The sequence below is a fragment of the Ciconia boyciana genome, chromosome 1, assembly GCF_034638445.1.
Source record: "Ciconia boyciana chromosome 1, ASM3463844v1, whole genome shotgun sequence".
Taxonomy (NCBI): Eukaryota; Metazoa; Chordata; class Aves; order Ciconiiformes; family Ciconiidae; genus Ciconia; species Ciconia boyciana.
In genome coordinates, this window is record NC_132934.1 from 211,848,712 (window position 1) to 211,873,384 (window position 24,673).

Sequence of the window (24,673 nt, forward strand, 5' to 3'; positions counted from 1 at the left end):
ACTGACTCAGGGTCACAGGGCGACCCTGAGGCAGACCTCAAAGATGTAAGGGCTGTGTAGACAGATAGTGAATAACATACTGTGGATAAGATTAACTTGGCAAACATGCTTGCATCCTGCTTGTCATCAAAATTTCTAGTAAAGCTGCTGTCTTCTTTCACATGAGCTACTCCTCGGGATTGATTTTTGGGTTGTGTCTATCACGGGTAATTGTGTTCTGTTCCTTGATACCCAACTTCTGGATCTGCTGGGCTATGGTGAAGTCATTCATCTAGTCAAGCCTTGATCATATCCCCTCCTCCTCCTCCTCAGTGTGTATGAGGAAACCAGAGAAGGAATTGCTCTTTGTACAGGGGGAGGACACTTACTTCTGGGCAGGGGAAAAGGTAGCAGAGCTAAGAGAGCCCAGACTCTGTCCCCAGGTGTTGAGCTGCAAGCACTGTCAGGCAGGGAAGAGCACACTGCTGGTTCTCAGCTAATCAAGATTCACAGCAGGCAATTCCTGCTGCATAGCCACTGTATCTCTGCCTTCAGTCTGCCTTTACCTTGCAAGAAGTTCAAACAATGTTTGGGAGCTTCACTTCTTTTATTTTCCATCCCTGTTGTTATCCTCAGGAATGCAGGGGTGTCTGTCCATATACTGGACTCTTTCTGCAGTTATTGCTGTTGGAGAATTCCCCTTCCTGTAACTCACTTTTCTCATGTTTTAAACACACAATATTTTACCAATGTGGTAAGAACATCTGTTCTCGTAGTCTGACAGTTTTGCTGTTGAACTTGGGCTTGGAGCTGTTCTGGATTCCAGCCCGTGGCTTCCGCAGGAAAGGGCAAACTATCATGCCCTTAGTACACTGAATTTCCTATGATGGGGAGTTTGTTTTTCTGAAGATGTAGAGTGAATTTCAGCCTACCTCAGATTTGGTTTTAATCAAGGTTGTTTTAGCAAAGAGTGGTTTTGTTCCATAAAGAAAAGAGCTATTATATGATGTAAAGTGATGAGATTAAAATGAGAAGCATTCATATGTGCTTTTTTTTGTAGATCTGACTCATATTGTCTTGCAGTATATATTTTCTCTCCTGGAGCATATTATGTATATAAGGGTTGTCAAGCACTGGAACAGGCTGCCCAGGGAAGTGGTTGAGTCACCATCCCTGAAGACGTGTAGATGTAGCGCCTGGGGACATGGTTTAGTGGTGGACTTGGCAGTGTTCGGTTAATGGTTGGACTTGATGATCTTAAGGGTCTTTTCCAACCTAAATGATTCTATGATTCTATGTACATCAGGAGCCGGCCTGTAAGACACTTAGTTCAGGGTAGGATGCCAACACTTTCTGCTAAAATCATTGGGACCTGCAGATTTGGGGAGCTCAGGAATTAAGATTTAAGTTTGTATTTCTAGTTCTTCCCATGTTTGTTATCCTAAGCTGCACTGACAGTCTGAAAATGTGATTCTTCTAACCTAATTGTATTTGTATCAGAAGGTTTTTCAAACAAAATGACACCCATGTGAATATATTTCACTGTTGTTTTAGGGAGAACATAGCACCTAGAACTGGAGAGGATGTTCAAGCCATTCAGTTTTGCTCTGCTGTCACAGGAAGCCTTATCATATAAACCTGTTCATTAACTGATTATGTTTTATTTTAAATCTGCAATACAGCTGCCCTATGTAGCCCATTCCAGTACTTAACTCTCATATAAGTAGAAGGTGGTTTTCCCCTAGTATATAACCTAAATGTTCTTTGCCAATATCATCCTCTCTACAGTAGCCTTTTCAGGGTAGAAAACTGGGATCACATTCAGCCTGGTGGTTTTCTTGCCTGTAGTTCTTGCTGTTCTGTCCAGTTTGTCCCACTCTGGAGTACCCTGTTTGGCTACATTTCTCCTGACGCGAACCACAGAAGAGTGAGCACCGCTTTGCCGTGGAGGACTGGCAGTGCCGAGGGGACTGGAGCAGTTAGCTTTTAGCTCTTGCTAACACGTCCCAGCGTGCCCTCGCCTTTTGTGGCATTATCTGAGTGGTCCGATTGCTGTAATTCGCTTTGTCATCTTCTCCCTCTGAATCTTTTCTTTAACATGATTACCCCACCAGATACATGCCACTCCATAATTGTGCTTAGCATTTCTCCTCACTACATGTCCTGCTGTGAACTCTGTCCTGTTGGTTTTGGGTCATATCTCCAGCGAATCAAAGTCTTTTTAAACCTATCCTCCGGAGTGCCACGCCTGCCAGACCAACTCGTTGGGCAGTGGGGAGCTGGTTTGAATGTTTGCTGCAGCAATTACCTTTTCATCCAAACTGTCACATTTAATGCTGTTGATCAGGCAGGGGAGATGAGACATCTCAGTTTTAAAACACCACATGGCGCTCCAACATGGATGGACATGCACATATAGCACAGCTGATGGTGAGGAGGGAAGTCTACAGAATACTATGCAGTCTTTCTGCGGCCACAGCAGCAGCAATTAGTGACCTGTGGACAGAATAAACTTCTTCCCTGTGTTGTGATCCTTCTCAGCCCCATTTGCTTGGCTTTATATTTGAAGGTTGAGCCTGGAAAGATTAAAGCACAAGTAACTTGCTTACAAAACAACTCTTGTACAAGCATCTGAAAATAGTCCTATGAGGTCCAGCAGGGCTTCTCTCATCAGAACGCATTTATCAGTATTCGCATGGCTGCAGATTTTGTTTGCCAGATACTGCTGTCATAATTGCAGGGCTCAATGCCTCTTTTACCTTTCCTGGTCTCAATGTACAAATTCTTAAGGGTGGACTTTTTACCTGCACTTCTACGGGGCTGGTGTCCAAAGTTCTCCTCCCAGGTCAGGGCTCCGACGTCCTCTTTGCCAGCAGATTTATCTGCTCCAAATGTGATCAGACATCTACTGTTCTTTCCTTTCGAAAAGCTACACAACCAGCAGTCTTAAAACACAGGTTTTCTCTGTTTACCAGTAGAAAGCTACTGGGAAAAAAAGACTTGCAAACATGCAACTCTTGGCATGCTCATCTATGATGCCCATAGTCTCCCCCTTCTGCTGGTGGGCCAGGCAGAGCTCCTGTGCCCCAAAAGGTTCCTGTCTCTTCCCCAAACTCCTACTGCCTTTCTCTTCAGGAGTCGCTTTAAATTCTCCAAGCAGGCTTTTCTTTTTCTGTGGCCTCAGACTTTTTTCTATGTGCTAAAAGCTCAGGTTTTTAGAACAGCTGGAAGAGAGGTGGAACCATCAAATTATTAAAAACGGCATTCTGGCACTGTCCCGCAGCCCTGAAGTTTTTGCTGGAAGGTGTCTATGTTGAATAACATTTTTCCTATCCTGTTTTCCAGACAGCTCCCTGCTGAGTTACCAATATTCATTTATTCAAAGTCATGCAATAAGCATTTAAATCTTGAGGCCAAGGTACAGTGTCATTTTATATTTTGTATTTTTAAAATAAAACAATAGAAATTACTGTATAATCCATAAGTACAGGTTGAAGTACCAAGCAATTTCACCTCTGTCACACTTATGATAAAGACCCTATCAAAATCTCCATCTTCTGTGGTCAGGCCACATTAAATAAGCACAAGAGAAGAGCAACTGTGTCCAAAGAGAAGTCTTCCTAGCCACGGATCCTGTCTGCAGCAGTGGCCAGTAACAGGTACCTCAGGAAGAGAATAAGACTAGGGTAGGCAAATATGCTCCCTTCTTGGGAGCTTCTCAGGTTATGCTCCTCCACAGTTGGTGTCCCAGGGTCTTGCGGTTGTAGTTTTGTTACAAAAACTCTGCTGCCACGTTTGTCTTCACAAGTTCTGGAACGATTGTGAGGGGACCCAGATGTATTCATATTGTCAAGGCCAAAGTATATTGCTGGAAATAGTGTCCCAAGGTGACAAGGTTTGAGTCATGTATAGGTGTAATTTCTGATGCTCAAGGGTGGCCCAGAGTTCAGGGAGATTTCTTGCAGAGTTGTACAGCTTCAGATCCTATGGCTGAAATACACAGCTTTGCAGTCTGTCTCCTGTGATCCATCCCTGGTTATTCACTCCTCCTTTCCACCACCCTTGTGCCTGCACAGATGTCCATGCCTCTGTGCAATGATCTGGTTCAGGAATAAATGTGGGTAGATCCAAGTCTTTTTTGGGCCAGACTAGCAGTAATCTGGATAGCCAGTTCACCACCAGCTGCAACAGGAGTTGTGCTGACATGGTGAAAGGGATGTGCAGAAGCAGGAGCAAGCTGCTGAAGGCATGCAGAGGACAGGTTTGCTTCTGTTCAGCAGCAGCGATGGCATAATTGTAGCTTCAAGCAAAGGACAGGCTACCCTAGGTACTAAGGAACATGGGCCTTGGAAGTGTTTGCTTTTCAAAGCCTGGGGATCCTTCATCCTCACCAGAAATTTGGTAGAGGGAAGGAATGAAGTGTAACAGAGCAGGGCTTGCAACTTTCTGAGACACCAGAAGAGGGAAGAAGGAATTTTTATCCTTTGATATCATTAATAGAGTCACCGTTATCTTAGGAAATGCTTCTACCAGCCCTAAAAGCTTTAAAACTGTGATTGAGGGTCCTTTTTGCTTTAGAGTGAAGATACAAAGTCCTCTACGAAGAAAAGTGCATAGTAGTATTGTGATCTTTTTTCCTTTTTTGCTTTTTCTTTTTTTTTTCAATGTAAAATGTACTTAATGAATATCATGGGGGTCCTTACGCAGCACAGGACAGAACATGTGCAGTGCTATTTAAAAGGTATTTGTTAAGCTGGAGGATCTCTTTTAATTGTGACAGTATCTTTGGAAAGAGACTTTATACTTTTTCACAAAGCACAGAGGGAACTTATCTCAGGGCATGGAATCAGGGTTTTATTTCTTCTGTGATAGTGAGAGATAGTTTATTACAGTGGCATAAGACCACAGTCTCTCGAAACACTGGGTAATTCATGAGCATGCTGATATTTGAAAGTATAAAGTTGTCAGCTGCTCTGCAAAAGCTTTTGGCATCCCCTGAGAGCAGGACTGGAACAGCTTGGTGTGTCACCGTTGGAGGAAAGCTATGGGGACAGAAAAAACTTGCTTAAGTTCACTCTCCTTTTCTGGAGACATAAGTATCCTTGAGGACTGATGCAGAACAATGCAAAACATGTTGGGGTGAAGCTGAACCTGGAGAATGAAAGCTAACAGGATGCAGATGGTGCAAAAATCAAGTCTGACAGAATAATGATCTGTGTCTCTGATGAAAAATGAGCAAGTGAAACATCAGTCAGTCTACAGAATTGTCTTGTCAACAGATCTGGCTCTGCTAAGGCTTTTTTTTTAATGATGTTGTGCAGTCTGAGCAGCAGGAGAGAATTGCCTGCCATTTCTAGACACTTTAAACCCAAACCAAATGGAAATTAGAGCAAAGGTCTAAATCCCATAGACTTGTCCCTAACCACAGAATTGTCTGCACTCCCTCTTCTATGAAACAGTGGAGACCAAAAGTTACTGGGAAGATTGGGTTTTGGATTATTGTCCTGAAAATTGTACTTTGAAAGCCCTTTAGGCAATCTCTACTTCTTGCAAAAACACTGATTGTCATAACTTCTGTTGTTGGCACCAGCCTGGTTCATCCTTCTTCCAGAAGCAGCTGAAGTCTGTGTAAGAGAAGATGAATGTGTTTAATGATCTGTGTTTAGATAACATCACCTGGTCTTGTAACAGACTGAAGCGGGGGGATCTGTGGAAAGTGTCATGGGGACAGCTTGTAGTCAGGAAGCCCTGAAGACGTTGGTAGGGGATGTAGGTGGGAGATAGTCATAGAATGGTTTGGATTGGAAGGGACCTTTAAAGCTCATCTAGTCCAGCCCCCCTGTAATGAGCAGGGACATCGTCAACTAGATCAGGTTGCTCAGAGCGCCAGCCAACCTGACCTTGAACGTTTCCAGGGATGGGGCATCTACCACCTCTCTGGGCAACCTGGTCCAGTATTTCACTACCCTCATCGTAAAAAATTTCTTCCTTATATCTAAGTCCTAGTTATGGGGCCAGGTTATGGAATGAGGAGGAGAAGACCATGGCTAGAGTAGGTGAGAAGGAAGCAGTTAGCGCAGAGGGAGCCCAAGGCTGCTGAGAACGGCTCAGCTTGTCTGGAAACCTCTGCTGAGAGGTGGCAGAGTGGTTCAAGGGTTCCCACTACTCCCTCTGTGCTGACCCCACTTTTTCCAGGCAAGTCTTTTCAGCATGCTGTACCCCCATCCGTGTCCCTTCTCTGTTTCCCGTTCAGTTATCAGCCGTGTATCAGCCGTGATCTGAGGTACCATGAAGACTGGGGGAATAGGATGGACACTGTTGGGGCTGTGAGGCTGTACCAGGGTTATTAAATTGGGGTGGGAGTGAAAAAGGACTTAGATCCCTTTTCTCATTAGAAAAACAGTCAGTGCTCCTTCTTCCATATCTCCAGTCCACTCTCACACTCTCGCTCTCTTACTTTTCCTGGGCAAAATGTACGTTCAATGGCTCTAACACTCAAGAGAAACTTCCACGGGCATGAGGTAAAATCTCAGGCCCATGGAAGTTAACAGCAAAGTCTCACATTAATTTATGAAGATCAGGCTTTCCCCTGCTGTCAGGGGTGATTTAGATTTAAGTCTGTTGAAATTCCCTGATTTACCAGGAGAAGCTCAAAGGAAGAGGTGGAGTTGGCCAAAAGAAAGAGGTTGACCTGGTGAAGGAAATTCAAGAGGATGTGTTCGCATTTAATCTGGCATAAATCTATGCTGCTGCCACAAGGAACAACCCCACCTTAAAAAAAAAATACCAAAGACAGGGAGGAGGGAGGAGAATTATTTAGAATAATGAATACCAGGATGTAAATTAGAGGGGAAATAACACTAGCTATCATGAAAACCTTGGACAGCAATATCCATTGGGCTGTGGGACAGCCTCTCATGGACTTGGGGACATTTTTTATGAGGAGCAATCCTCTTTTTTAACTGTTTAGTTTATGGGATATTTATATTAATAAATTATACATTTTAATTATATAATTTATATTGACTTTTGTATGCTACTGCAAGGTAACCGTGAGATGCTGTCTCATGTTGCTGTGTAACAGCTGTGTCAGAGCTAGCAAGCTAGCATCCTTATCCTTAGAAATCAGTAGGCAGCATAAAGAGCTGTTTTGCATTTGCCAAAGAGTTCCCCAACAGGTCTGCACAGATTGAGGGCTTCTGTGCTTTGATACTGTAATTTTTACCTTCCTTGGGTTTTCCTGTGTTTGGGGTTTTTTTTCTGGAGAACTCTGTGTGCAGATACACCATTCAAACATTTTGACAAAGCAAGCAACACACATCTTCTGTACATGATTGTGGAAGACCTGCTACAAAAGTTGCTGATAGTTTCTGTATTTGCTGCAATTTATGGCAAAAGTTAAAAATTTTTATTAGGTGGATTCACTAAGACAGAATATGCAAGGTTAGATTTAATTTATCTGAAAGCTGATTGCTCTGCTACTGTCAAAATAATATTTCTTTGTCAAGCTTTGTCCTAATTCTGTGTTCATTCTTGGGGCTCCCTGCAGTGCACTTTAAAAGTGAAGTTGTGGGTCTTGGAAGAATTTGCACAGCTCAGGAAGGAAATATAATCAGGGCAGGACTTAATTTAACTTCCCAGGGATTTTTGATCCCACCTTAACCTCTGTACTATCAAGTAAAACAGAATACATTGTGTGTTTAGTAGTGAAAACAGGTAAGAGCTCCTTGGTTGACATCACTGAGCAACAGCACTGATTGCCCATCTCAAAATGTTTCTCTTTGCAACCCTGTAATCTTTCAATTACTGAGATACTGCCAGGATCCAACACACAGGCTGGTTTAGGACTAAGCCCCCAAAAAGGCAGAGAAAAATCCAAGCTGAGTTGGATTTTCCTACGCTTAAAGTTGGTTTTGAGCAGAGGGCTTCAAGCCCCTTGAGCGTGATGAGCTTAAATGCAGCAAAGGATATTGAATTTGGGAAATGTCCACACTTGCTGGTTGGTGGGATCCCTGATTGGTGGGATCTTAACGTCTCACCTCAAAGCCTGGTCTTTACCCATGTGCATCTGTAAATTTACGCACGGGTGGCAGAGTAGTTATGAACAGCCTGGTTCCTCCCTCTCCCTCCTGCACATCAGCAAGAATGGGTGCTGAGGGTAAGCAAGAGTCAGATCCCATGCTGCAGACCTGCTTGGCTCTTACCCAGGTCTTGGCTCCAGGGGCTCGATCCTTATGTAGATCTTCTCTGAGCTCTTCTTAAACACCATTGTTGAAACACCACTACTGAAAAAGACACTGGAAAAAAATTGTTTCTGAAGTTCTGAAATACAGACAGGATTTAACCACTGAATTATGCTATGACATGACAATTCTCTGGTTAAACCCTTCTGTCCTGAGAATCCAGTAGGGACAAGGGGCTCATGACAACCAAAAGCAATGTAGGTCTGTTGGCCTGCCTTAATTCTTCACTATGGATGGTAGAGATTCACTGGGGACCTGATACCAACCCTCTGCATTTTCACATTGCTTCATAATGACCAATATCAGTAGTTACTGCGCTGGTCTTTCTCCATTGACCCTCCCTCGGGAGCAAGAGATGGCTATTTATTCTTTAGGCTGCTTCCTGACTAGCAGAGCCAATGAATCCAGGATTCCTCCTGATTTCTGTCCACTGTTCCCTAACACGTGCCCTTTGCAAGACCTGTTCCCTTCCACATCCCTTTCATCCCTTCTCAATATCCACCTGTGCTCCACCATAGCCACCCACACCAGCTTGTGCTTCTCCCCTTCCCTCAGCCTTCTTCAGAGAGCAGTGGGCACAGCTTTGGGTGCTCTGCTTGCTGTCCTCTGGTTTCCTACCTATGCGTTTTTGATCCTGCCCCATAACCATTGCTTTTTCATTTGGTTTCCTCTACAGTCAGCTTTTTCCTCCTTTTCTCTGCCTTCTGCTTAATCCTGCAGCCCACGAAGGCTCTGAGGCTTTGCTAGGGCTGGGCTAGTGAGGGCTCAGTAGGAACTAGGTGTGAAGCAGCACGTTGTGTCTAGCTGCAAGCTATCTTTTTGGCCAACTGTCAGAATAATTGTCAGAGGAAGGTCTATGTTCCCCTCCCCAGAGTGGTGGAGACATGAACCCCATTATCTTTTCCCTTTATCTCAGCAGTGATTTCCATAAGAGGGTGTAGGAACAAACATCTTTTGAGACCTTTGCCTTTCTGATAAATTTGCTTGAAATGAACTAGCAGGTAAGAGAGGACACAGAGTGATTGTATAAACTCCCTTTTTCCTGGAAAAAGAAACTGCTACAAATAGCACTGGGTGTTAATAACTTGGCAGACTAGGAGAGGGATCTGAAAGGTTTGCTTTGGGCTCTGACCTGAACCTTCCTGCTGTGGCAGGATTTGGACTATGCCAAAGAACTAGGAGGGCTGCAGCTCACGCTGAAGCCTGTGTGCATTGCTGTCTGCATTTAGGAGCGATCCCTTGTATGTGCTCATTGAACTCTCTGTGTTCCTGATCTTTGGCAGTTTCCTACAGCTTAGCTGCTTGCCATCCCTTAGGATCATGGAGATTTCCCTGCGTGGGTTTGGGGAGTTGGTGTGGATAGTGAATCTTTCATTACTGTACCCTGGAGCCTGCATCTTCTGGCTCCCACACTGAATTTTGGTTTTCCTGCCTAAAATATATGATGACAACTTTAAGGACATTTGTAATATTAATGCAATCATTCACCTTGCAGATTATTTGAAATTAAATCTCTTAGCATGCTTAAATTATAGGATATTGCCTTATAAATCTCTGTATAGATTTCATTAATAGTTGATTGTGCTTGGTTTCTATTATTTTTTCATCAGTACCTCAGGGTACTGTTCAGCATCCTACAATTTACAAAGAAAATTATCTAAAACAACAAAAAGTTCTTGGCTTTTATTATAAACAAATCTGCAAAAATAGCTGATGAATCACCACAGAGATTTTGTCCAATTTGATGATTAATTGTACTGTATTTAGACAAATCAGTGCATGCTAGCTCATACTTTCTCTCCAAAGCCTGTAGCCCACAGGCATTTACAATCTCAAGCTCCCTGAAAGAGCCAAGCAATTTCAAAGTTTATTTTGTTATTCTGAAGCCTCTTATCCTGTTCTGGCAGAGACCTGAACCAAAAGAATCAACAATAGGGGTGCAGCTGGTGGAAATGTCTCTAGAGGCTCAGACGTGTAGATGTGGTGCTTAGGGACATGGTTTAGTGGTGGACTTGGCAGTGTTGGGTTAACGATTGGACTCGATGATCTTAAAGGTCTTTTCCAACCTAAACAATTCTATGATTCTATGATATTGCTCAACCTGTCAATTTTGTGTATGAGCCTTGAAAGTGTAAATAAATAAAACCAAATGTAGGGCTTTACTGTAGCCACATTGCTAGCACAGACTGCATCTCTAGCACAGACTGGCCTTTAATCCAGAGCAGGTCATCCAGCCTGTTCTGGCTCAGCAGTGACGGTTTTCTGTGGTTAGCATGCAGCAAAAGCCAAGACCATCAGCTGATCCCTCCCTTGCGTGTGTCCCCTTTGCAGCCTTGGACAGACAAAATACCTACCAGTCATCTGGGCTTGGGGCATAATTCAACCAAACTCCAAAGAGCACAGAGCGGTGTGCAGCAGCAGTCAGCATCCTTTCACAGTGACAAGCCAACTTGTCTTTTTCTTTTCTGAATGTGAAGATAATTTTTCCAGGTGAACCTCAATGTTACTCTGATACAGTCTTGCTCAAAGCTTTCCAAGAGCATCATGCCTTTATGTAAGGCAATGGCCGTGATCCCTGCAGAAGGTCACCTTGTGCTGTGCCTGTCAGAGTCTTTTCCTATGCAACCTCGCATCTCAGTGCAGGTTTCTGACCGCTGTCTCACAGCTTTTTCATCGCTGTTCAATGGCAGCCTCGTGCAGGCTCAGATGTTGGCAAAGATCTGACTCACCTCTTTTGTTTGTTGCTTTTTTAAGCAATGGCTTCCCATGGACTTCCTACCCGTTCTGAGGGAAGTCCAGGCCCAGCTAAGTCAAAACATGCAAGGACTTTTATGTGAGCAGGATTTCATCACCTTCAGGTTGTGAGTGGAGATGTTTAACCTTTGTCCTGAGCATTTATGTTCTGAGAATGAGCCTTTCCTATCCGGATGAAAACATTGAATCATGATGCCTGCCTGTCTGATGCAAGTATTGTGAGTATGTTCATTTCCTTAATGCTAATCCACCTGGTCGTCTTTATCCTCTCCTCGCTTGTAGAGCAAGTTCCCCTCATAGCACCCAGACTAGAACTTAATAAGTGGAAAGAAAATGAAACAAAAGCCTGAGTTTTGTTGCCATATTCATGGTTTAGTCTTGCAAATCATTGCACGGTGGTACAGCAGCACACACACAAGGAGCCAGACTCCTTGCAAGCACCCCTCTCATGTTGGACAGCAAGCAATGTGTAAGTATCTGTAGAATCAGGGACCTTAGCTACCATTTTCATCAGCTTCCCCTCATCAGTCCCTCTTCTCAGGAACAAGTAATTATATAAGGCAAAGACTGGTAGCCCATTAAAGAAGACATCTCTGATTTTTCTTTTCTGAGATCCCATAAAGATTGATGGACTGATTGCTGTGCAGAAAGCACGTGGAACTTGCAGTTGAGTTTTTTGTGTTCTTTGTGCTACATACCAAACCCTGGGCAAGCCTGACCATTGCAGTATCTGTAAATATTGGATAATTCTATTAAAATACATACCTCCCCTACTAAGCAAGTATCTTTTTCTTCAGAGACTAGTCCTTTTAGAGGAGTGAGGGAGGAAAAGAAGGATGAAGCTGCGTTGGTTGAATGGGGGTTTTGTGTTTTTCAGCTCCTGTCAACTTAGAAGTTTCTGGGATCCTTCTAGTTGTGTCTCTTTTCCTCCACAGGGACTTAAATATACAAATATGGTTCTATCTCAGCTAGTAAGGAAAATTCACGTGAAGCAAAGAGTAGGGTCCTTTTGCTTCACACTAATATACAAGTCAGTGATCCAGCGCCATCATCTGTTCTGCTCTTCGGTGGCTTTTGACCAGGATGGTAAAGTCGGTGGATATAATTGCTGACTGTTATTCATATATGATGACTGTAAAGAGGCCATTAATTGTATAGATGTAAACACGCAACCGAAATGCTACCCAAAACCACAGCACAGGACAAGACTGTAAGAGGAGCACAACGCTGGCCAAAGAGGTCTTACATGGAGCCTGATAAAGCAAAGGCATTGATTGCATTGGATTTCTGCTTGATTGCATGCCAGAGGCAGTGGTAGGCTAGAAAAGTGGGGCAGGACAACACCAGGAGGGTTGCAAACACAGCCACAGAAGCATTGGTGTGAAAAGCTATTAGGGAAAGGGAAGGAGACTTTTGGGTAGAAGGGAAGCGAAGAGAGAGGAAAGAAGATGCATAATCTTTTTCACTCCCCTCTGAGTTTTGGGAAATGAAGCTTTGCACATTCTCTGTAAATAAACAATAGTGCTTTAGAGATAGCACTCCTGGCTCCATTGTACACTGTTTCTTCTAAGGGGAAATAGCTCACAAGGCAGCATTGCTAACCACGAAGATCAGAAAGGGGAATGCTACTTTGCCTTTTTGAAGAAGTAACCGCTCATTGAATGAAAGCATTAAAGAATATTTTGGTTTCCTAATACCTAAGACATGTTAAAACTTGTTCATTCCCAAATGTCTAAAAGACATGAATGTTATTCTAAAAAGACACCACCAGTATCTGGCATTGCTTCCGCTGGGCAACAAATGTGTCCTGTCTCCCTTGTCCCTCTTTCTAAAATGAGCCTTGCAATTCTGGGATTGTCTTCATTGTGGGTCTTTCAAAATGCCATCAGGATGGCCAAGATCTAACCAGTACTGAGCATCACAGCAGGATCCTTCCCATGGCTCACATGCTAAGCTCTGTAGCTTTATAATCACAGAATCGTATAGGTTGGAAAAGACCTTTAAGATCATCGAGTCCAACCGTAAACCTAACACTACCAAGTCCACCACTACACCATGTCCCTAAGCACCTCATCCAAACGTCTTTTAAATACCTCCAGGGATGGTGACTCAACCACTTCCCTGGGCAGCCTGTTCCAATGCTTGATAACCCTTTCACTGAAGTAAAATTTCCTAATATCCAATCTAAACCTCCCCTGGCACAACTTGAGGCCATTTCCTCTCGTCCTATCACTTGTTACCTGGGAGAAGAGACCGACCCCCACCTCTCTACACCCTCCTTTCAGGTAGTTGTAGAGAGCGATAAGGTCTCCCCTCAGCCTCCTTTTCTCCAGGCTAAACAACCCCAGTTCCCTCAGCCGCTCCTCATCAGACTTGTGCTCTAGACTCTTCACCAGCTTCGTTGCCCTTCTCTGGACACGCTCCAGCACCTCAATGTCTCTCATGTAGTGGGGGGCCCAAAACTGAACACAGCATTCGAGGTGCGGCCTCACCAGTGCTGAGTACAGGGGCATGATCACTTCCCTAGTCCTGCTGGCCACGCTATTTTTGATACAATACCAGGAGCACTGGTATAATTGATAATACCAGGAGCACTTCCATGAACTCAGCCAGAACAAAATCAGAAAGGAAAATAAAATGTCCCTGGCTTAGGGATGAGAAAAGGTCTTGTGTGGTGTAGGTGAACATATCCAACCCGTTTGACAGATTCTGCAATGATGATCTGCAGTCTGCTGGATCGTGCAGTCCAGTTCAGGCAGCTTGACTTGACTTGCTGAAATCCGGATAGAAATACTGTCTCAGTGACAAATTAAGAAGTTGTAACACTCCTCCAAGTTTCCTGGAACCTTACAGACGTGCTCAGTAGTGCAATAAAATCTGGTCTGACTTCCACCTTAACTAAAGGCAGCTGTAGTGAAACCTGGGATGTTAATGGACTGAATAGGAGACTGGAGCTCTGAAACCCTAATGAATGCAGGCTGGAGCACCCTCTGCTCTGAATTACCCCCACAAAAGTAACAGCTCTCTAAAGGTTACTGTTTAGCCAGAAATAGTGGTACAGTGCCTACATTCTGGCTTGATGTTTCTGGGGCAGTTAATTTTTTACTAAGCTCTGTTTCTTGTATTTTTACCCCCATGCATGTGTGTTTGGCTTCCAGCTAACTGTGTGCATAGCTTCTTCTCTGTGGGGGATAAAGATATACAATGACTAAGCCCATGTAGAGTGGCAGGATCCTGGGCACAGATGAGTCTTCTGGTCCGGTAAACCAGGATGCATGTTTGCCCCACACAGTGCCCATGTTACATGACTTGATCAAAATGACTTATTTTTTTAGCATTTTATTTTAATTGAATCATTTTTATTGAGTTCCAAGGGGGATTAAAGTAGAACTGCCTCATTGTCTTTTTGTTTCTCTGAAGCAATTTATCAAAAGTAATCCCAAGAGAGATGGAGAAGGCATAATGATAAAGGCAGCATCTGTTGCATTCACTCTTCAGAATGCTTAGGCTGCATCTTTTCCTCAGAAAAATCAAGTTAATTAGTTTTATTGCTGCTTGGATGTTTCTTATTTACTACTGGTCCACATAGACGAGCCTGTCACTGTGAGTATTCAGAGCTCTACCCTGCTGTCCTCAAAGGCACAAATAAGCTTTTGCTCCTCTTACCTCTCCCATAAGCTGTGTACCCTTGAGAGAAACCTGGCTGCTGCTCTTCCCTGTTCAGTCACCAGCAAACCTTTTCCAGAGTTCAGTGTGCGGAGCTTGTCTGTTCCTTCTGTCTGTCTTGCGGAAGGGATTTTAGGAAAGATTAACCATCTACCAATTTTGGTCATCTTATTTCAACAAGTTGGCCAGCTCATCTCTGTCAGTAACTGTTGTCATCAGGGGGGAGAGCACGACTCTCCTGGCGACCATATAAAATGAGGACTTGCCTATGACCTCTGAATCTAAAGCCTGACGTGTGTCTGTTTCCCTTTGCGTCTTCTTAAAAACACAGTGAATTCGCGGAACTGCCTGTCAGAGTTGGTCATTTCATACTTGACCTACAAAGGGACTTCCAGCTCACCACTACCAGGATCCCCTTCTGAATGCCTGAACACCTGATGGGGTCCACAGTTCCTGGACCAAGTTCGGGAACATGCTCCAGCTGGGTGCCTAAAGACATTGGAAACTTTTGTGTTTTGTTGAAACTGGGCCCTTGGCTCTTGGATTTAGCATTAGGGAAATATGAGGCTTGCTTAGATATGTGCCCACTTCCGGATGTGGTTGTGACAGTGAGAGAGGTCACTTTCCCCAGGTGGATCACCGTTCTGCTCCTGAAGGTTTCCCTTCCAAAGCTGGTAGTGCCATTAGTGTGTTAATTGTTAGTCTAAATTAAGCCATCTGATTTTGCCTGGAGTAAAGTAAATAGCAATTTTTCACCTGAATTGCTCCATGCATGTGACAGCGGAGATAAGCAGCTAGGACAAGCGATCTGGTCAATGGCATGGCCTGAAGGGAGAATGAATGTGTGTCGTAGCCTTTTTGTTTTCAGAAAAGGATCCACGGAAGTCAGCATACTCAATGGGAGGGCCTGCTTAACATCAAATAAACATAATATTAAGTAAGGGAATGCAAATTCTGAGAGGGGTGCCTCTCCGTGCTTGGTTCTCAGTTACTGATCTGGTTATCTAAGCCAAGCCAGCCCTTCCTCAGGCAAAACATGCCGTGGTGGTAGCCATGAGAGCCCTTCTCCCAAGTAATATAGTGAGAGCAGTCATCAGATTTTGGAAGACCCAGACTGAACTCTCTCTACTGCCAGATCCAGAGCAGGGATTGGAAACCAGCCCACTGCCCTCCCGAGACAACAGTCAGAGTCAGGAGCTCTTCAGAGGCAGTGGGTATCTGCCCTCTCCACTTTGTATGAAACAACTAGCAATTCATCAAGCTGCAGGGCCGGTGGTGGGTTGACAGTTGGGTTTCAGCTTCTCCTGCAAGCACTAGATGTCTTTCCAAGGTTAAATAGCTGGTGGACTCCCTTCAGCACTGAAGGGATGTGAATGTATGAGACACGCAGCTAGACACTTAAGTAATAGTTGTCTTTATTATGTATGGAAAATGTTACGTTAAAACAATAGCATTCTTTTTAAAAGCATGTCATAACTTGAAGTATCTGCAATGATGTTACTAATTTGTGCTTTTAATTCCTGGTTAATAACTGTTTTCTAAACGTAGATGGCAGCAGTACAGTACCCCTTTTTAATGAAGATTAACATCTGTGAATACTGCCTTTGAGATAGGCCATGTGTATGTGATTAGTTCGTTGGTTATTGGGCACAGTTTTAAAGAATTATGCTGACTAAATGAACCATTACTTTCCTTTTTTTTTTGCATTTCTGATCTTTCTGTGTGATTGCGACTTGATCAGTGTTGAAGTCAGCACTTTTATTTTTCTTCTTTTCAAAGTAAATGGCTTTTTCGTTAGGATTCCCACAGTTAACTGTGGGAAGATATCTGCCCCCCCCAGAAGAATCTTGTGAGAGAAGTCCTTGCTGTAGAGAGTAGCCCAATTATGTTTTATTATTCATCATTCATATGCACTTACAATGGAAGTTGCTTTCAGCCTCCTCTAAGAAGGAGACTTTTTCTAGCTAATATTTCACATTAGAACCCCAAACCGTGAGCTGATCTGAACTTACAGGGGGTGAGCAATAGTAGAGACATGTAAGCAGCAAAAATGCATTTCTCCATTGTTCCAGCTGATACTAATCACTGGTACAACTCCTGCTTTCGTGAGCAGATAAGAAGGCAAGGAAAATGGGTGCCTGCACCTGCCAAGAGGAGTCATCGAGCTAGAGCCCTTGATTTGTGCTGATTAGAGAGCACTGTGAGCAACATAAGCAATTTCCCCTGAGACAGATATGGAGGAGGTTGTTTCTTTTGGGTTTGTGCTGCCTAAAAGGAGCTTCAAAAAATCCCAAAATATCTGAGCAGAGATCAGTCAATGGGAATAATACTATCCTGGGTATTGGAAGAATCCCTGCTGAGGATATTATTTTTGTTAATAACAGCAAAGAGGAGAAAAATAAGCCACAGGTCTAAAACATATTTCAAGAATGCTGTCTTCCAGTTCCTAATTTTATTAAAAAGAAAGCATTTTCCTTTAAACCTTGAAGACCTTTGTGTTGAGAAGTGATTAGCCTTAGTACAATAAGGTATGCTATTGTGCATGCAAATACTTCATACTGAGGTTTCATCCAAACATTTAATTTTCTGTTTCACTTCTCATAACTTTTGGTGTTTTTCATTTGGTGAATGCAAGTGTCAAAAACTGGACTCAGATATTCAGGGGAAAAAACAGTGTTGCAAGGGCAAGTTTGGCTTGGTCAAAGCAAATGCCATGGCAAATATTGATCTAATTGCATCCAGTTGGAGCACTTGTTGACTAGAGAGGGGACCCGAAATGTCTAGCTCTGCAATAGCCATCCACATCATTGACATTGGTAGCTGGGTGAGAAGGATCATGCTTTTACTGTTTGAACTGCCAGCAATAAGCTCCCCAGGAAAGACTGTGTAACAAGGTTTAAGGTAAAACCATCAGCCTCCCCTGCATTTATCAGAATTATTTTAACTAGAAAGGTCTTCTGCACTAAAGCAGTTTGCTTCCTGTAGCAAAGATGTTTCACAGGGGTGAAATGTGCAACACCAGTGGCTGTTGACTGAAGTTGCCATTAAAGATATTGAGCCTTTGGGTTTTGAAATGAGAACTAAATGTGTTATTAGCTGTCCCTTGAGGTCTCATTTCCATGGCAGTGAATAGCCTGTTTTTGTGCTCAGTAGCTCATTTCCCTGCATTTTCAAGTTTCACCTGTTTTATTTTATCTTGGAGTTATTAATTTTACAACAAGTCTTCTTTTTCTTCTTTTTTTTTTCTATTCTTAGGGGGCTGTTTATCACCATCCATGACAAAGGCCATATTGCAACAATGCTAAACTCTTGGCCTGAAGAAAATATTAAGGTATGTGGCATGTCGTCTGTGGACTGAGAAATTACAGGGAGTTGGGTGGAAAATGGGATATTGAATAGAACTGCTTGGCATTATTAACAGAATTGCCTATTTAAAAGGACAAGTTAAATATTCCCTTCCTCAGAGAGTTTTCAGGCTAGTGGTTCGACTTCAGAGACTCTGTCATGGGTGTATGTGGTCAAGAACATCTTTATCAAAGGTAGCAGGACCATGGGCAATAAAAAGAGCGTGCATGATAATAAGTTTGTACAGAATAGAGGCCCTAGCGAAGAAGTAAGACATGTGTGTTGAAGAATCCTTGGCTAACTCACAACTTGTTAGATGTACCAAAGCTCTTTAAGATATCTCTGTAACTAACTTGCTTATAGGACTCCTTCCCAAATCCAGTGAGTCATGCAGCATCCAGAACACTGGCAACTCTGCAAATAATGTTTGATATCCAGCAGCTGAAAATATTACTGACACTCCACCCAAAAAGTGATCTTGTGAAGTGTTTTTCACTAGAGCTTGGGGCTGGGCAAGTCCCTGGCATGAAATAAGTCAACACTTAAGACAGGTCTCGCCAGTCACCTCCTTCCATCCGTCTGAAAGTACATGTGCCTGGGAATTTCCCTGGCTATTGACAGAGCTTCAGTCCCCTATCAGTTAGCTGTTTCTTCGAGGAACAAAGGTTTGGCAGCTGAGTAAATCTTGCAAGCATTTTCCATTTCTAAGGGAAAAAAAAAGAATTTAACATGTTTCCAGAAAAAGTAATCATATTGCTATAACCTTGTCTTTGGAACCATAAAGAACAGATGCAAACTAGATATTTTGTCCTTGCTTTGTCCAAAGATCTCAGTATTTCCATTTGTTTCTGACGCAGGACTGTGAGCAGAACTCATGGCTAATAGAGAAGTTTTTGCAGATGGGGAAACTGGCACAGAAAGATTAGAGACTCTTGTTGAAACAGCCCCCTCTGGCACCCAAAACAGACCATAGGAAGGGTCCATGGAAGAGATTCAGACTATCTGCTTTCCAGGTTTGCCAGACTACAAAGGCAGCTAATTTAATCACTATTGCTGTTTTGGACCACAGGGTTCCCTGTGTGATTGTACACAGAATTCTCCATGCCTGAACTGGCAGGCACTGGAACACTTGAGATTTTGAGATAAGTAGGGAGGCACCTGGACTGCACCTAAGTCCCTGGAGGGACCCAGTTTTTTGAAAAGGCTTGGACCACACTGAACACCAACAAGAGTAAGTCCCATTAAAGACAGTGAAGAAATACCTGGAGATGCTGCCCCACCTTTTGCTTTGTGGCTCCTTAGAGTTTCGTGGCAACAGCATTTACGGTGGAAATGGGAAATCTGCATCCTCTGCCTGGAAGGGCTGGAAGGGTGCTCTGCTTAGTTTAGCAAAGCCTCAGCCAAGCTCTGATGTGCTCCACCTCCACCTCTCCTGTTGAAGTTGGGCTGCTCTGAAAGAATCAGAGTGCTGGAAGCAGAATGAGTGAGAAGAAGCCATTTCTGAGCAAACTCATGTGGGGGTGTGGGGTTTTTGTGGCTCTTCCAGGGTTGCTAATGAATCCTGCCATAAAGAAACATTGGATAAAATGTCGATAGCCCTCCCAGTGCCTCCCCTTGCTAATTTTCTCTCTGGTTCCTTAATCTTGTACTCTTTTCTGTATGATGGCCCCACTAGAGCAGGAGGAATGCAATCATACAGGATAGTGTTGTGGTAGGGTGTCATCCTGGGGAATGACAGCTATGGGTTGAAACCAGCTCAAAGTGAGAGTAATGTAGAAACCGTATCTCCTATTTCTAGACAAGTGTGCTGTCCTGCAAGCTACTGGACTGGCCTTGCTACGTTACTTCCCTCCCTCCTTCCATAGGATGCTCACCCTGAGAAGTGCACTCAGCATCTTGAATCCCCGTCAGGATTACCACTATACAGGGCTGTTCAGACTCATCCTTCCATGTAGCATTTTCTGTTGGTGTACTCAAGGCAGAGTATCAGTTCATCCCAGAAAGGCTGACCTTGAGCAATCAATACAGAGAAGTGGGAATGCCAACAGCGGCACTTGCCTCTCTGCATTGCCTCAGCAGTTTGGAGATCAGCATAGTGCTCTGGATCACTCTGCTGGGCCAGATGTCTCCTACTTAGGCATTGCAAAACTGGGCTAGCTACCTACAGCAGCTGACTAGGTACAGCCTATGGTCAAGAGTCATCTCAGTTAACATCAGCTGCTTGAAGACTCAGTGCCTAATCTCAGCTTGTGCGTACTTCTGCAGTGATCAATAAAGAGAGAGATGAGCATCTTCAAAGAGAAATACCCCTTTCATCCCTTCCCAAAGCAGCTGCTGGAGGGAGGAGATGCACTCTGGAGGTTTCTGTCTTTCCCCATCAGCTATCAAAGAAGTTTAGAAACCAGTTAGATGATTGGCTTGCACACTTAACCTTTAGCCAAAGACTTGACTAGAGTCATCAAGAAAATTTGTAGCACAGCTGGAAGTAGAAAGCAGGTTCCTAATTGTTAAACCAGTGGTTCAGTTAGAAGGGTCTGTCCTGCTCAGCCAGAGATTAATGTCCTGTTTGTTGAGTTCTGATCACATGAACATGAGCAATTAAAAACATTACTTTAATGTGCTTGTATATCAGGTACCCACTGAAACTTTGTGCTTTTTTTTTTGGTGTTTTTCAAATCTGAAGAGCCACAAACAAATGTAAATCCTGTTTCCTCTCTCTGATACAGACAGCAATGAATGTTTCCCGTGCTATATTTTCTGTTCTCCTGTATTTTTCAGCGTTACCTTGAGAAGCTTTGGTACCTATAGAGTGCAGCACATCTAAGGCTGAAGAAATTTTCTCTCACTGATAGATATCTAAGTGCTATCAAGAAGTTTTTAGGCTTGCCTGAGAACACTTATTTGTTTGGATGAAAGAGGATCTGTGCTCCAGATAAATATTTTGATTAATTAGAACTTAATTCTTTTCTAAAAAAAAATATTCTCTGCATAGTTAGGATTTTAACTCCTTTTCATATAATTTGCATCAGTTTCAGGATAAACCTGTAGCAGTGCATGTGCTTGCTGCTTTCCCTATTCCCATTGCTGCCTTCCAGTCCCAGTTGCATCCTCTGGGTGTGGTAAAGAAGTGAGCGCACACCCAGAAACAGATGGAGCCCACCCAAAAAGAGACTTCCCCATTGCTAACACTTCACATTGACTCAGAAGGAAAAACAAATAGGAAAATGTTCAAAAATGGACGTGGGTAAGTGTATCACTGCCATGACTGAATTTCCCGTGTCGGGGATTGTCCAACCTCTAGCCTAAGGATAGGTGTATAGTCCTTTTAGTTTTAATAGATTTTTCATTGAAGGATCACTTTTAGGAATTCTAACTCCTAGTGAAAAGAAAGTGGCAACAGCGCAACAACAAATATTCTACATATAGGAGGACCTTTTCAAAATTATCCCTATTACATATTGGTGTCACTATTATTAGGTGCATTACAACCCTGGAATGTAGCATGCCTCAAACCACCAGAGGTTTTTTTTTGCTACAGGGCAAAATAGACATAAAAGGCAGAGTAGATGCATGTGTCTTCTGTATCTGTAGTTTCTCCTCAGGCTTATTCCTGAACTATGCAATGTAATGTAATTCTGCTCTGTCATTACAAACAGTGGTTTAGGTTTAGGGAAAATAGCCTTGGGATTTGTATATAGTTTATGTTGAATAAGAAAGCACACTGAAACAGATGAGTATGAGTCTTCCTGAAATAGGAAAGTGCAGCAAGAGGTTTATTCCATTCCTAAACAACGAAATGCTTCTCCATCGCAGCAATAAACCAATACATCTTTATTATCCCCCCGCTTCCCCAAGGAAGTACATCTATTGAGATAGCTTCTAATCTCCCATTCTGTTACTAAAGCACACGCATGTGTATGTCCTGTGTCCTAAGTTTAGCCTTAACTTTGCAGATCAGCAAATAAAGAACTTCTCTGCAGTCTTCTCCTTTGAAATCCAAGCTAGACTGTGCACTTGAGTCCCCTGCAGTCTGATAAACCATTAGATGTGAGTGCTCTGTTCTCTGAAGTGCTGGGACAGTGCTGAAAGTTGAAGTTTATTATTGTATTTACAGCTTTTCTCCTGCAGTGGGACTGGACTCCAGTATATTCCTGTTCTTACTGGATTTCTGAACTGCCCCAAAGAGTGCCTGAGCCTGGGGACAAAACCGACAGACAGAGTAGTTAACCTAAAAATTGGGAAGTTTAGTCAGATCTGCTCGGTCATTTGCCTCCTAAGGTCTCAATGATGTACAGTGTAGGTTGAAGAGCTCAACTTTAGGCTTCTAATTTGGACAACATTAAGCAGGCTTTTATTTCCCTTCTTGTCACAAAGAAATGATACAATAACAATAAAAACCTAAAATTATGGATCAGAGATTTTGGTGAGGTAGCACATTACAGTATTGCTGAAATGCAAAAGGCCAATTGCACAAAGCATTAAATGGCAATTGTTTAACTTCCCACTGGGTGGGAAAAAAGGTCTAATATTAAATACATAGTGTGGGATCCCCTCCACAGTCCATGCTGCTGCCCGTGCTGATGGCTTCTGTCTGCCTGCCTTGCAGTCAGGGGGACCAGAGGCAAAGGGACCCAGTTACAATGAGTTTTGAGTTGATTATCTGATGTTGGCTACTCCACAGCTCTACAACAGTGTGAAGACATGAGCTTGTTACTTCCACAGATGCAGTTCATAAGCACAAACACTTTTGTACAGAGCTCTTTTCCCAGAAAAAGAGAGGAAAAATCAAGGCCAGATCTCTTTGATGCTTCTTGTCATACAGCTGAGGATGCATAAAAAGTCATGCTGATTGGGCTGTGCTACAAGTGAACTGAAGTTCTGGCAATCAGAGCTGCTGCTCTCCCACACTGCGAGCAGCTACCCATCAACCACATTATCTCTACCCCCAAAAATTAACAGCCCTCTATCACTAACAGCTAATTAACATGGCGTCATGTAGAAGGAGCAAATATCCATTGCACAATGCAACTGCAAAATGGCATTGGTGTGAAGACAGTGGAGCTGGGTTTGCTTGTAGAGCCTTGGCAGCACCATACAACAGTCTCTTTTGATCCTCCTAGGCTATCGTGGTGACAGATGGAGAGAGGATTCTCGGTTTAGGAGATCTAGGAAGTTATGGCATGGGTATCCCAGTGGGGAAGCTTGCTTTGTACACAGCTTGTGGTGGAGTTCACCCACAACAGTGTCTCCCTGTCCTGCTGGATGTTGGCACAGACAACGAGGTAAGACAGTTTTTCATAAATCTGACGGGGGGAGAAAGAATTGAGATTAATGCTTAACTGAGGCCAGTTCCCTAAATGTGGAGGCAAAGCCAGAGACATCCAAGATGAGACGATGGCTAGACCAGCACTGCAGGGAAGTGGGCAGGTTTCATTCCTGTTTGACACTCAAGAAACTTTTGCTCTTATGGGGAACTGAAATAAACACTAAATAGCCTCATGGTCCCCTGGTGAGAAGACTCAGAGTGTTGCCAGTTGGAGCTGAAGGGTCAGCTCCACCTTTCAGCATGGCAAGGTGAGTTGAAAGGTTTTGTACAGGAAGTCCCAGATTAATTCTTCCTCTGGTAATTGTGAGAAAACAGGCAGATACTTGTGTCTGCATAGAGGTTACTGTATTCCAGAAAATGGAGAATCCCTGGTGGGTGGTTTGGGAATGATTAATTTCAGTGTTTTGTCAGATTGCACACTTCACTGCACATGATAACTAGACAAGAGGACTCCATCTGTTTGCAGATTTTTGCCTTATGACTCTGGCTCAGAAAGGCCGAAGTGCAACATTTTAGCAATGCCAGAATGGACATCTGTGAGGATGTCTTTTTTAAAATGAATATCCTATAGTTATTTGTGATGGCCCAGGTTTGTCCATTTTTGTAAAATGTATTTGTGCCTCACTTGACCCCGAGTAAACCAAACACATGTTTCTTGAGAGAAATAACAAATCTGGGGTATAAGGGCTTTGAGTTCGTGTATGAAGACAAATGAGTGCTGACATTTTCAGACATGCCTGTGCTCAGTGGAAAGCTAGATTTTCTGCACCTCTTTCACGCCAGACCACAGTGTCTCACTTGAAAAGAGAGAAGAAAGACACTTGAAAGACACTTGAAAAGAATGAAGGAAAGCAAAATCAGTGGCCACAGATGACATCTGGGATGAGATTCCCAATTACCTCATTGGTCTCTGGTCCCAGGATTATTTTATCCCTTTAGCATAGTGGCCTGTCATGGACTTGTGGAATATAGGGTGTGCTCATCTCAGCCTGATCCATGGTCTTTTCTGAAAAGTGGGATCTCTGAGTTCAGACCCTCTGAGGCTAAAGCAGGAATTAAGTCTCAGTCTCTCACTTCGTGGAGTTTCCAGTCAATAGACCATTGTACTTGACTTTGGCTCCTTCATTTCTTGCTTCTCCTCCACGCTGGTCTGCACACCACCATGTGTTAGCATGCTCTGAGCTCCCCAGCTGGAGCTTCCCTCCAAAGGGACCTGGCTGTTAGTGCTTCTCTTCCCATGGGAAGCTTCTGACCCATGCATGACCATCTGTTTCTATCTCAGCATCCAGGGGGACACTAAAATCCAGTGATTTTTTAGGCATCTCCAAAGGTCAGATGATGTCAGAGAAAGGGACTCCCA

General features: G+C 43.4%; 1 protein-coding gene across 3 annotated transcripts in view; it reads left to right on the forward strand.

The window, feature by feature from the left end:
- The window catches only part of ME3 (malic enzyme 3), a 132,511-nt gene that overhangs the window by 72,770 nt on the left and 35,068 nt on the right, over positions 1–24,673 (forward strand). For 2 of the 3 annotated variants that reach the window (XM_072850768.1, XM_072850770.1), the window contains 2 exons: positions 17,898–17,973; positions 23,108–23,269. In XM_072850768.1, coding sequence (XP_072706869.1) covers positions 17,898–17,973; positions 23,108–23,269 — 238 coding nt within the window. The remainder of the gene's footprint in view (positions 1–17,897; positions 17,974–23,107; positions 23,270–24,673) is intronic. The other variant, XM_072850769.1, reaches the window with a different exon arrangement.